General features: G+C 42.7%; 1 protein-coding gene across 5 annotated transcripts in view; it reads right to left on the minus strand.

Moving 5' to 3' along the window:
- BCAS3 (BCAS3 microtubule associated cell migration factor) overlaps positions 1–14,455 on the minus strand; it is a 296,865-nt gene that overhangs the window by 223,012 nt on the left and 59,398 nt on the right. For all 5 annotated transcript variants that reach the window (XM_059487012.1, XM_059487010.1, XM_059487013.1 and 2 more), the window contains exons 13-14: positions 12,503–12,596; positions 3,012–3,145 (exon numbers count right to left, since the gene is read on the minus strand). In XM_059487012.1, coding sequence (XP_059342995.1) covers positions 3,012–3,145; positions 12,503–12,596 — 228 coding nt within the window. The remainder of the gene's footprint in view (positions 1–3,011; positions 3,146–12,502; positions 12,597–14,455) is intronic.

The following is a 14,455-nucleotide window of genomic DNA, read 5'->3' on the forward strand; positions in this document are numbered from 1 at the left end:
ATCAGCAGGCAGGCTGGAATGTTTCTATCATTCCCTGTTCACCTTCTCCAGCTGAAGGCAGTTCTAGCTGCAGTTTGGGAGTGGGAATAACAGGAGTCTGACAGAGTACAGGATTACAGAGGGGCTGGCCAGCAGCCAGCTGATGCTATCGTTACGTTTATTTGTCCTAGGCTGAGATAATGCTGTTTTCAGGGATTTTGTTTTTGCTGTTTACAATTTCAGATCAAAGAGAAAGGATCATCAGGTGACAGGCTAACTTTCATCTGCAAGTAAATGAGCTTCCTCAGTTCAGAACATGCTATGCCTTCATTAGAAACCTTCCAGAATGCTCTTGGGTAAAAATATGAGTGCAGTAAGTGTTGCCTCACAATGCAGGAGCTGGAGGACAAGCAGATGTATCCTTAACCAAAATGTGCAGCACATACACGTGCACATTTCTCCTCTTTCCAGCTGAACTGTGCAAGCACAGATCCTCTGAGAGGTTCAGCTCTGACTCAGTAAAATACAGCCAGCCCTTGCAATGGACCCTCCTGGTGTTACCCAGTGCTGCTCTTTGTCCTCTTAAGGGAAAAAAAAATATAAAATCTAGAGCACAAGTGGCACTCAAAGGCTAAAAGATCTTAATCTGGTACAACCAAACAGGGATTCTGTCTGTGCTTGCAGAACAGTGACTGTGAACACTGTGACCTTGGGACTCAGTGAATTATCTGAGCACTTCACATTCTGCCATGGTCATTGTCTTCACAACTCCCTTCTGAGGCAGAGGCCCACCTTCCATCCCACCCCATCTTCATCTGAGTCACAAAAAGGAGATTTTGGGAAAAGTGGGTGAAGCTCTGTCAGCCAAAATCTCACATACAAAAGCAGAGCTGATTTCAGCAGGGACATTAAAATCCCACATATAACATGGCCATAATGATGATGTTTAAACAACTTATAATGGGTACTAGCTAAACAAATTCTGACACTGATAATCACTCATGTCCATCAACACAAATTAGAACTTTTTATAGCTCCAGTACAGAAGGTGACCTTTAAGACCATTGGCCTTGATTCACAGTTAGTTTTAAACCAGAGGGGAAAAAAAGAAAAAAGGAAAAAGGTCTGGTAGCAAATGTATACGTACTGTTCTAACCAGACAGGAGGTACAGAGGCTCCCAGTGTGGGCTGCACTGAGAGTTTTATATTGAACAGCCTCCAAAATTCTTGTCTAATGCTCCTCATACATGAAATTCACACAACAAAAGAGCAGCACCAGCAAACTCTCCTCTCATTGAACAGCTACAAGTGCTGTTATTCCAAAAGAAAAAAAAGTGAAACAATCCCTCATATTATATAAATATTTCAAACTATGTGTGTTGAGAATCACAGGTACCAATGCAATATTGTTTAATTATCCAGGGAGCTGTGAAATCCACCAACACACCTCAGACTGGTAAGAATTTTCTCCATTTTATGCCATTCCAAAAGCTATACTGTTCACATCCCAAAAGAAAACTGTGTGGCAAACTAGGAAAAAATTTTACTATGTTGATTCTGTGAATTTTAATGCAATGCTTTCACAGAGATGCTAATACTATATTCCAAAAAAACATGTATCAATAAGGGTTTCTTCTCTAAAACATGTTCTGTTTGGTTTCCAATGTGTGCCTTGAAAACAAGTTTATCAGCTGTAAAAACCAGAAGAACATCTTTGTTCCTCATGACTGAAGTCCTGTGCTTTGGGTTTCAATATTGAGTCTTTGTATGAAGGGAGAACAAAAATAACTCTAAAACATTAAACACGTTATAGAACGTGCCCAAGTAGATGGCAGAGTATGTATATACACACAGATCTCACTGCTGTTTGTAATATTTATAAAAACTACTTGTTAGAACTATATATATTATCCCAAATGAACAGTTTTTCCTAATTTCCTCTCACTTTCCAGACTGGTTTTTCTTCTTATAGTACACTATTGCCTGTAACAGCAATTTCACTTTTCCAGAATGGCAGCAGGAAAGCTTTAGAGTATTTAAACTACCAGAAATGTAAATTCACCCAGATCAAAACTTGATCAACCACTGCTAAGTTCAATAAAGCTTTCACATTCCACTTGTTACAAAGGTATGGTGAGAAACTTGAGGGAAACTGCTCAACTCACAGCAAAAATAAAAGGTTTGAAGGAACTGTTATCAGGTACCAGAACCAGCCAAAGCTCCCAGTGCCAGAGTGACAATCCCAGAGCCCCAGGCTGTCCCTGTCACTGTGCTTTACATCTGTGCTGCCCGTGTGCAATTGCATCAGCAAGTGCAATACTCATTCCTTACCCTGTGGTGACATTTTTATTCCTGTGTTTAAAGCAGGTTCCTCAGCAGTTCCTCATGCTCCAAAGGTGAGGCTCTGCCATAAGGACTCGAGCAGAACTCGCTGCTGCCACAGGCACGGCTCTGCCAGTGAGAGCAGATCCCTTTTCCCCACCTCACAGCAAATCACTTCACTGAGCATTGCTTAAAATACAATTCCACACTTCCCCACCCTTGGACAATATCCTAACTTAGCCCTCCATCTCTGACAGGGGGATTTTTCAACAGGGAAGTTAAACTGGGGAGTCTCTGCAGGTTCCCCCACCGTGCCAAGAAAAGTTAATCACAGCCTTTTGATTAACTCTTCCTTTCAACTCTTTAATTGTCTGTCTGTGGCTTTTACCACCAGAGTCAGGCAAACGCTGACAGTTCCCTCACGGGCACGAGACAAATGTTGAACATGTTACATGAGAAAAGGTTAAGTGCAAACACAGCCAATAATCAGGGCTCTTTGGAGGCAGTGCCAGATCTGAATAAATCTGACAGCACCTCATTGCAAAGGGCAAGAATTTATTATTGTCCAGGTTAAACGCTCTGCTCTTATCCCTTCTGTGGCTGGAGCACAAGAAAGGCTCTTTGTGTGCTGAAACAAACATTAAGGTGCCAACATACACAGAATGTATAAGGTGCCTGGGGATTATTCCCCAGCAAAGAGTTTCACTTACTTTGGCTTCGGTCTCTCCCCTGTGAAGTGTGTACAAGTGATGGACGGCACTTTGTGATGATGACCAAGGATGTGTCAGGATTTGGAAAACATGGAAATCATGGCCTAATGTGTCAGTGGTGACCAGCAACATCCCTGGGGAAAAAAAGAGAGAAAAGAAACACAAAAGAGCAAAAGATTAATCGCTGCAAAAGAGGCTTAAAGTGTCTGTGTAAAAAACACTGAGTGTGGCTTACATTTGGGGTTTGGAAACAGAAGAAAACACAGAAAATTACTGAATTGAAAGGGATTCACCTCATAAAAATGAATCAGGACTTCAACTGAAATCATATTCACAGTACTACTACTTAAGTATTAATATATTAAGATAATATTACAACACAAATCTATAAAAACATCTGAAAAATCTGAATATTCCAACTAAATCTGAGAACTGTGCAACCAATATGAAGCATTGAAGTGATGAATGTTACAGCAAAACCCCAAAATGCTCTTCCCTGGGCAAGAGCCAGTCTAAAAAAGATTGATGTCTCCACAATAACAATTTTTGGAAGAAGAGATTATCGAAATCCAGCCAAAACAGCCCATACCAAAACAATCCTGAAGAAGCATCTTCCTTGTAAATGAAAGGAACTGTCTGATTTATTGATGAAAAGCAGAGTTGAGAGCTTCAAATTAAACACTAAATGAGGTACCAGGTTCATTGAAAACAGGCCACTGGTGGAGGTACTGAAATGATTCAATTAGATCAACAGAACCACAGTAACTTACATTTGCTATTTACTTTTTTTTATCCTACAATGTCTCAGCCCACACCATAACCCAGTTTTTTTACAAAGATACTTGAAGTCAATTTGCCATAAATTTATAGCAATTTATACAAAAAATGAAGTATTTTTGTACACACAAGGACAATACAGCATTATGGCAGAACTTAGGATTACAGTAACAAACTACAGATTTATTTTTCTGATATTAATGAAGTTTAAAAGGTTATCACCCAAAGTAACCCTCTAACATTTAGTTAACATCAAGTAAAAGTGATTTTAGCAGTTTAATAGTGACGTTCTAAATATTTTTCAAGGTACTCATCTATTAAAGAAAAACCAGGAATTCCCACTTGGGTCTGTTGCAACATTTCTCCACATAAAGCTCAACTAAAATCTTTTATCCTGCAAGAAGAGAACTTAGTCTCCATGTTTTACATGACACTTATTCAGAGGTTATCTTATTTCTGCCATAAATGAGTGTCCATTGCCTTCATTTATTTACAGGTGATACCTGAAATTGCTTTTCCCTCTGCTGCCCCAGATACCAACAGCACACAACTGAAACTTCTCACATGTTACCACTGATTCTCTACCTTATGACAGTTGTAAAATTCCAGTATTAAACAGTAAAATTCTAGTATTAAACTGTAAAATTCTAGTACTAAACTGTAAAAAGCATGCCAAGCAGCAGAGTAAAAATTAAGTGTGATCAGCTTTTCTATGGGACACCATTTCATCACTAGCTTGGTATCCTGAGTGCTCTCCCTCTGTGGCAATGCTGAAATCCAAGAGATTGGGTCCTTTAGGCCCAGACAGAAAAAATTTCTGTCTTTTCTTCCCGGTCTTTAGGCCCAGAAAGAAAAATTCCTTTGGCCTCAGAGGCTGAAGGCTTGGCCCTGTGGGTCCCATGTCCTGAAACCTCACCCAGGGTAACACAGCACCCTCAGAGCCTGCGTGGCACCAACAGGGCACACTCAGCTTCTCCAAAACCTCTGAAAGAAGGATCCTGTGAAGGCAAACACGCAATTCCAAGGTGCTGAGGCCCACCAGCAGCAAGGTACAAAATCCAAATTACTCTCGGAGACACAACTGCCTCCAAGCCTCCCCTGAGCTTGACCACTGGGGCTGGCAGGGCCGGGCCCGGCGCGGCCACCCACGCTGCACCCAGGCATTTCCTGCAGCTCGCACAAACGCAGCAGCTCACATCTGAGCTCAGCAAGATTCCCTCCAGCAGACACACTTTTACTGTTCCCGGCTGTTCCTCCGGCCCCGAGTGTTAGAAATGAAAGGGAGTTTGTTATGGAGCTGAGAAATCCGGGAGAGCGCTGGGGTATTATGTTTGGGCGGTAAGGCATGTGAGCTGAGGTTGGTCTGGATGTTAATGTTGGCTTAACTGGCAATTTCCTTGATTTGTAGTGACTGTGTTGATAGGAAATACAGCTCAAGTTGCTCCGGTGCGAGGCAGCCAAGCCTTTCGTGTGGGATTATGCACACAATTTGCATTAATTCTGTTCTGCAACATCACAAACTACACTTCCCCTCCAGTGAAGTGTGCGGTCCTCAATAATATATAGCATTTCCAGCAGAGAAAGCTGGAAGCAAAGAGGGGTTTGTGTGCTGGAATCAGGCTGCTGCTGTTACTGGAGTGAGGATATTCCAAAAGATCTAATTCAACCCAGTAAGAATTTATCTTCTCTATTCCCATGCTTGTCTCTCCTCAAGCTTTAGACAGCTTTATACAGACGTGGAGGTGCTTTGGGTCCTTTTGTGCTCTCTCTTATTCCTGATGGAAAGGACCTTTGGAGAAGGAGAAGCTGGAGGAGATGGATCCATAAGACTTCTCTGAATACTGAGCAGACAAGCTCTGCAAACAGATATTTTTTCCTCCCTCAAGGCTTGAGAAGTCTTTTATAAATACAGACCCAGGGCAGAGTGCACCCAGAGCTCCCAGCAGAGCGTTCTTCCTGTGGATCCCAGCGCACGGCACGATGCACTCAAGATGGTAAAAAACCCCTAAATCTGCCAAAAATCTGTCTGGAACTGGAGACAAAACGCTGTGCAATGATCCCAAGCCAGTGAAAACACAGGATCACCACCCTTGTTGTCCATGCAATCCAGGGGTGTTCAGCTCAGCAGGATCTGGTTTCCAGCGCTGGCGAGAGCCGCAGGTGTCTGTGGGCAGCACAGGCAGGGCATCATCCCCCTGCTCCTCACAGGCTCCTTCCCTACCCTACCCTACCCTGCTGTGTCACCAGGCACAGCAGGGCTCACTTTGGGCACAAACACCAAAACCTGTGGCACAGGAGCCCCCAGAACCCATGGTGGTCCCTGTTTGTTCCTACAGTGACACCCTGGATCCCAGAGCCACAGCTGTGACATCCACCTGTGTACCTGCAGCTCTGAGCAGCTCCAGATGATGCTCCCAGCTCTTGGTTCCATGTGTGCTTTGCCTTTGGGTTTTCTGGGTTTGGTTTGGGGTTTCTTTTCTCTGTTTATGCTAACTTGAAGGAGTACAGAGGTGAAAGATAATACATTTGTGGCTGGAAAGGAATTGATTTAAAAATAGAAAGATGAGTGGTATCTGATTTGGCAGTTTGTGTCTGATCTAAACTCCTGCTGCCTGTCCCGTTTGGAATAAATGCATTTATTAGATGAAAGCCCAGGGAAAACAGGCCCTTCACTTGTATTAGAGACTCTTTTTCAGTAAGTTAAAGGAGGCCCTTTCACACCCACATTTGCATTTGAAGTACAAATATATTCTGGCAGGACTTGTATCAACACGGAGGTCCCAAGCACAACACCACAGATGGGAAAGAACGTGTATTTATAAAACAGCATTCTGAAATCTCTTCCTCGCCCCTGTTATTCAAACAATAAATCACCCATGTTTCAGAACACTGGGCTGGGGTTTGTGGTGGGATTTTCCAGCTCTCATTACTTCACACTGAAGAATCCCAGTTTTCCATTATCACGGCTCAGCCATTTTGTTTCTCTCTCCATCTCCCTGCAGCATCCCAGCAGGAATTCCTAATCCCAGTGGAGAAACACGAACCAGAATCCTGGTCCTACCTCACTTTCACTTTCAAGTGCAGGAAACTTCAACTCAAGCTTCTGAAGAGGCCTTGTGACAGTTTTCCCAAAGTTGTTTAGAAGGAAACACAGGTTAAAGCCATGCTAAGTTCAGTCTGAATGTTTTCTCCTATGAGGGACTTTATGGGTGAATAATCAGAGATGAAAAGTGAATAATTCTTGAGGATTTCCTGCTTATTTTTCCAACTGGCATTAATCCCGGTTTAACAGATAACAGCTGAAATCCATTGGAAGTCTTGCATACACAGGACCCAGTGGAAATTTATGTGTAAACCAGACTTCATTTAGTATATATCTCATTGCAAAAATTCTGATTTTGCTTATCCACAGTACGAGGGTGCAGCCAGATTAAATTAATGACTGTTTTACTGTGTGGTTGTTTTAAGTCCACAGAGATGATTAAAATCCAGTTTCAAAGGAAGAGATATCCTAGACAGGGAAAAAAAATTAGCAAAGCTTTGTTTTACCTGCCCTAATTTACAGCTTCCTACTTTTCCTGCATTCTGTTTGGGGAAACAATCAGCTTCTTTCAGGACAGAAATAAAAACACGAGGAATATATGCATAAAAGGAAAAACCAGTACAGATGTAGACTGTGGCTTAAGAGCTATTTCTGCAGTATCAGAAGACTAAACCAGACTCCGGCCTGGCCATAAACTAAGCCCACGCCCTAAATGAGGTGCCAAGCCACAAAAAGCATTTGCGTCAACTGGGAATACAAGGAAAAGAAAAGGCTGCTAATTATAGGGGCTGGAAGCGGAAGGGGAGCGCTGGGAGCCGAGGCTGCGCCGTGTTTATCTGGGAGCTTCCTCCCCCGTGAGCCCGGCCCCAGGCTGGCACCGCAGCTCCGATGGACACCCGGTCCTCAGCTCCCCGGGGCAAATGAGAGAACGCTGGGAGAGCTGGGCAGCCCCACCACATCCTATCTGCAACACCTCCCTAATTACACAGCTGCTGATTGCATGCATGTAAATGAGGTCCTCACGCTTGGAGCTTCACCAGGAGCTTCCCTTCAGTTTTCAGAGGGTTTTCCATTTCCCCAAACTGTGTCACTGCCAGCACTCACTGAAGGATCCAACACCTTCAAGCTCTGTTGGATTTCTGTTCAAAACACCAAGGGCACAAGTGCTGGGGATCAGGCACACATCTGTGGGGAGGAAATGTGGATCCATGGGCAGACTGGATTTAGGAATGCAACCCTCAGATTTCCATGCCCAGCCATGGAGAGACCAGTCAGCCACTGCACCAACTCACTGCCTGTCCAAAAAGTGATAAAAAATATGAACTCTCACACTTCAGTTTGGAAATCTGCACTGGGATCCCACACAAGGCTGGTACTGAGCTTTGGAGAGTCCCAAATTACAGGCTCAGAGTGCACAGTGACTTAGAGCAGCTCCTGGTTCTGTCCATACAGATTTCCCCTGGCACTGCCACCTTCCACAGGCTCCCTGGGACAGGATTCCTGTTCCACTGAGCTCCCTGGGCTGAGCAATTGCATTCATGGGACAAAGTTTATATGGCCCGATCCAGAACAGCAGCTTTATTTATACCCACTCAACCCCTCTCCCAGGCAAGTGAAAATACAGCCAAACATCAGAGCTGCTCAAGCCCTGGGTACTCCCAAGTGGACCATGTGCTGCAGTTACAAAATTTGGCCTCAAAAAAAACCTTAACTAAATAATGAAATTCTGATTTTAGCAAAGTTCACCGCAAAATAAATGCAAGCATGTAAAGATTTAATGTAAATATTTTAAAAATCCCAAGAAGTCAAAAGAAAGACAAGAAAAATAAAATATTATTTTGCGAATAAATAACTCCCTGTGACTCCTTTAACTCCTAAAATAATCCATGGCTACAGCTCTTCCTTCACAACCAACCCAAAATGCAATTCTTGATCAATCATGAAAGATTCCTCCTTTTGGTGACATGGGACAGAGGGACACAACATTTGTAACTGCAGCTCACCAAACTGCCTTAATTTGAACATATTTGTCTTCCAAGGGAATAATTCAAGCTGAAAACCAGAAGAAAATGAACAGAAAAGCTGAAGAATTATTCTGTCATTAAATAATTACAGCTTGATTGACTCTCCAGAAGTGTTTTCCTGCCCACTTTCTCTGATCAATGGGAAAAAACTTGAGCAGAGATGTTCCAATTTCACCCTCTTTAACAATTAACTCAAGGCCACTGTCACATTTCAATATAGAACATTAAAATAATCAGAGCAATTTCAGGTCTGTTAAAGGTGCAGTCAGGCATCCCAAGGGTGACACAGTTTAATCTGTTTTACTGCTGGCCCAACATTAATTTTCTTGTTATTAATGGGTGGAAAATCTCTTTTGTAGCCGAGGAAGCGTAATTATTTTACGTTTTCAATGTCTTGCACTTCACAGCTCTCAGCTGCCAAGCTGGCAGGAGCAACACTTCTGGAAAGCAGATCATTTATTTACCACACTTAAAAGAAAAAAAAAAAACCCAGGTATTTATAAACCAGCACCATTTTTTAGCTGTTTACTAACTGAGAATCTTATTTGAAAACTTTCCTCTTTGACACTAAAATTGGAATGTACCTGCCCTATCTCACTGACTTAAAAGCTGGTCCTACTCCCAAATTGAGTGTGGATTTAGTTATAGCTAGAGAAATGTTTTAATCATTGTATTTTCAGTTTGTTTTAAGGACTTTTATTGAAAAATGTTGTGTCTTTTGCTCCCTCTAGAAGGGTGAGAAGCCAGGATTGAGTCCTGCAGCTGGAAAATCCCTCTACGCTGAATCTGAATGCAGAGAAAAGCTTTTATTGGGAAAAGCTGTCCCAGGAGAAGACCACCAGGAAGCTTAGGTAACAAAATGTCCTTTTCAGAGGCTCTAAGGCTACTTACTTGCCTTAACAAATTGGAAGTTGAAGCAGAAGCCCTAAAAAATCCAAGGGGATAATTCTCATCTTTCCTGGCGGCCCACAGGGTTTGTTGTACATATAGTTCTTGGCAGGGCAGCCTGACAGGGAAACCAGGCCCAAACCTTCCAAAAACAGGAGTGAATGATTGAAACAACCTTTGAACAGACATGAAAACTCCTACACTTCACTTGCCTCCCAAAGCAGATCCAGGGGATGGAGATGTTTGTATGGATGCTTCTGGAAATCCCAGCTGGAGCCCAGGAGGCAAATCCAGCTCAGGCTCTGCACTGACCACAGCAGGAATTCCCACAGGAATTGGGATCCCACACAATCCCCTGCTCTGGTGGGCTCAGAAGCTCAGCCCAGCTTTCAAAATTAAGTCATTATTGGTCTGCATCCCTCGAGGCTCCCATGGAAAGTGGAACTCCAGAGGAAGAGCAGGAAATGTCCTGGCATCCTCCAACTCCAAGCTCAACACTGGAACACCAAGGCTCCAGAATTATTGATCATATATAAAATTTAGGGCTGATTTCTCTACACTGTATTTCATCTATAAATTGTGAAAATAACATCTCTACAGGTTTTCATGCTCCACTTATTCCCACATTGCATCCTCGAGGCCTTGTGCCCCAAACACCTTCCCTGGGGAGCCCAGGGGATCTGATCCTTCCTCCCCTCTGCAGGGGCAGCAGGAAGAAACTTTATGGGCTGAAAGAACAGATTGTCCACTGGATGTGGAGAACTTGCCCAAGTGCAGACAACAATGTATTTAGCAACTCAGCTTTAGCACAAATAAAACATCTGTACTTTGCTTTTAAATGTGGTGAAGTAAAGACAATTGACTGACATAAAGCTGCAGCCCAGTAGACTTTAAAACTACTCTCAAAAGCACAAAAACCAATTCCTGTAGTGTGGAGAGATGTGGATCATTTACACACAAGTTGGTTTTCATTATCACAGTTCATAAAGGCCTTTATACCTCTGATCTGCCCAAATGAAGGGAGGATTCTGCTCGTTTTTAACACCATAAAAACCTATACAGGGATCCTCCCAAAACCCAGGCCTGAGCACCTGTGCAGCTCCTGTGGTGAGACACGATGGTATTAAGGGGTTTATCAGCCCCAGAAAGTAAAATTCTCAGTGAATCAGCCCTGCAGGCACTGTGTGCTGGTCACTGCCTGGAATTAGGAGTAAAAGTGGGGTTTCAGAGCAAGCAGCCAAGGACAGAATCAAAAGGCACCTCTTGTTTTGTTCTCTGTAATGAGCCCAGCCTGATTGCCAATGAGCACTGCAGAATGAGCTGGGATGATGCTTCAGCCCTGGCTTCAAACAAAATCCTGCCTTGATGTTAAATAAAGAGCTCACAATGCTGGCTAAGTGCTGCTCTCACTGGAGGAAGAGTTCTCTGCTGGTTTGTCCCCATCCCTCCTGCACATCTCACACAGCCAAGAATAACACCACTTAAACAAGTATTTTGCCATTAAACACCATTTGATCTAAGTGTCACTCTCTAAGTTATTGTCATCCTAGTACCTGAGCAAGCCAAAGAATTTGATCACAAAAGAAGAATCCAGCAATTTGCAAAAATATCCTTCCTTTTGAAAAATAATAGTTAATTTGGTTTTGCAAAAACATTCTGCTGCCCTTTAAATTACACAATCCTAGAAACTCTCTTAAGGAGGCATTTAATTAATATCAATTTACTATTCCAATTTAAGCAGCTGTATTTATTTCATTTATTTATTTCATTTCATTAGCATTGCTCCACTTTAGGTATCATCCTTCTTCCAGAGCACAGAGCAAAATGACTGTTCTGGAACTGAGGATTCTCAGTTCACTGCACAGAGCTCCATGAAAAATCCCCTTCCAAGAAAATCCAGGCAGATGAGAATGCAGCTTTCCTGTCACAAAATCCCAGTGAACTGCACTGCACTGTTAAAGAGTTCTGACACAACAGATGGGGTGTCAGAATGACACCAACTGGTCAGCAAAAGTGAAAACATAAATGACAGACATTTAGTTTTATTCTCTGAAATGTGGCTTCACCCTCCTGATCTTCATGGCATTTGCTACATCTTAGAAATTGTTAATTTAGGCACTGGAAGCTGCTGATTCCCTGACCATTTCCCTGATAGCTGCTGCAATCAGCCAGAACATTATTTATCTGCAGATAATGAAATGTTAATTGTCAGATTAATAAGATCAATTAATACACAAGGTTTGCACCTGCACCTGCTGCACACAGTGACTGTTCATTTCTAAAGAGGAAGGAGACAAACAGGTACTTTGGAGGAGTTTCTTACAAGTATTTTCAGATTGTAGTTGATTTCACTCAGGAGAGAGGGTAAGATCACAAACTCTTCATTAGCAAAGAAATAATAAGTTACTTTAAAAACCAGTGAAACAACTTTATTTCTGTATTCATGGAGGACTACAATTTAATCCATGCGCTGATCCCCTGGATCCCTGAGGATCACAACCATGTGTGCACCTGGCTGGCAGGAATAATTCCTCAGCAGTGGAAGAGGGACTGAATGTCCTCTCTCTTAGTAAAAGAGTTGCTAGAGTTTGAAATTTCCAGCAAGGACAAATCTGAAATTCCAGAAAAGACAAATTCCACATCCAGCACTCCACAGAGCAGGTCACCTGCAGTGTCCCAGTGGGACCAGCCAGGGGACACGTTCCCATGGGATTTCCTGCCTTGTTTACATCCACCCCAAACCCAGAAGGATCTCTTACCACTGGGGTTGAAGGCCATGCAGCAAATGGGCTTCTCGTGGGCAGGGAAATGGGCCACGATGCCGTCGCTGTCCGAGTCCTCGCTCACCAGCACCTGGGGACAGAGCACAGCCCAGTCAGGGGACAGACACTGCAGGGGGAAAATCCCATTTACTGACCCTGGAAATCCCCATTTCCTGACCCAGGGATTGCTGTGTAAGGTGTCACATCCACAGTGTCCCTGCCTGTCAGCTCAGCACCAACAATCCTGGGAATTCTCTCACATACAGAGACATGAGACTGCTCTAATAACCAGAAAGGATTATCCACACTATGCCTTCATTTATCCTATTTATTTCCTATTCATTTATTTCCTATTCATTTATTTCCTATTTATTTATCCTATTCAAATTAGGGAAAATAGAAAAATAGTCCTGTTTTGCTCCATGAATTATTGCTGACTGCACAAGAGCTCACCACACCGTGCTATGCAGGAATAAATAAGAATAAGAAGAATAAGAAAATTAAATAAGAATAAATAAGAATATTCAATCAGAAATGTGTAGGGATCCCAGGAGCTAAATCATTGCTAGAAAGAGTTATATAGGATACTTCATATGTAGCCTCTTCTACAGGATTAATTCAACATGGCTTTATTTGAGAAAAAAATAAAAATTATAAATGCACTGCTGTTATCACTCCTGCAACATAAACCCCTGTGCAGCAGGCAGGAGCAATGGATGGCAACCTGATCCTTAAATATTTTTCCTCTGGAAATATGACACAAAGCAAAAAGTCACAACATCAAAAACTGCAAAACACCTAAGACTTAGAAACAGACTTAGATAACTTGAGAACTCAAAAAAGGCCAAATCTCTATTTGTATATTATGTTAACTGATCCCATGCTTTCAATTCTTTTGTCATTTACTGCTTAAAAATATCTTCTTGGAAAAAAAAAAAAAAAACCTCCAAAAGTTGTAGTTTTTAAAGATCTCCCCCTTTCCCTATAAAAGCTGATTTTCTGGTATAGCAAACTGGCCTTTGCAGATTCAAATTCAAGTATGTTCATCCCCTGTACTAACCAAGTAAAGCAAAATAAAAGGCAAAAATACCAACCATAAAAGTACCTTCATCACTCAAAAACTGAATGTGGCACTCAGGGCTCCTTTCTCAGCACCTGATGGGTGCCACTGCCTGTGGCAGAATGGACAGAACTGGCTTTGGGAACACACAAGGAAACAACACCTGCTTGTGCATGGAAAGATGAAAAGATATTCTTCTTCTTCTTAAAAGCAGCAGGAAAAACTAGATCCTTTAGGAACAGAGAAAAGTGCTTTTTTTAAATCACCAATCCACTGAAATCTTCAGGATTTGTCAGGTCCTCCCCCTGCTCTTCTGCACTGCACTTAGGGATAACAAATATCACTTTTTACAATTCCAACACTACAAAGAAAGGAGGAAAAAACTGGACTTAACTCCATCATCAACCAAATGTCCCTCACAAAGATGCCACCACAGCAAGGCCTGGTTCCTATCCCAGTTCAGGGCTTGCACAGCTTTAAATCCCAGCATGATTTCCCTTTTTTACAGAACCTCAGGAAATCAAAACGACGCTGATACAACACCCGGTGCTTTAGGAACATCCAACCAGCTCCTCCAGCCAGGGGAGCATTCCGTGCCCCTGCAAACAGCAGAGTTGGGAATTTTTCCTGGAAATCCAACCAGAGGGACAATTTCCCCAATAACACACACAGGGCTGTCAGGGAGCTCGAGGGAAGCAGCTCATTCTCCCTCCCAGAGCCCACAGGAATCCCAAGGCTGCAATTTCTTTCCTCCCAAACAGGCTCCCTTCTCCAAGGTAGTGGCTCTAAGAACTCTCCTAAAAAACCTTCCAAAGCCTCTCACTGAGAAAGGTTCAGAGATGCCAGCATGGCTCTGGTGATCACAGAGCTCCAGCAGGATCCTCCTTGCA

This window comes from Ammospiza nelsoni, chromosome 21 (genome assembly GCF_027579445.1).
Source record: "Ammospiza nelsoni isolate bAmmNel1 chromosome 21, bAmmNel1.pri, whole genome shotgun sequence".
Taxonomy (NCBI): Eukaryota; Metazoa; Chordata; class Aves; order Passeriformes; family Passerellidae; genus Ammospiza; species Ammospiza nelsoni.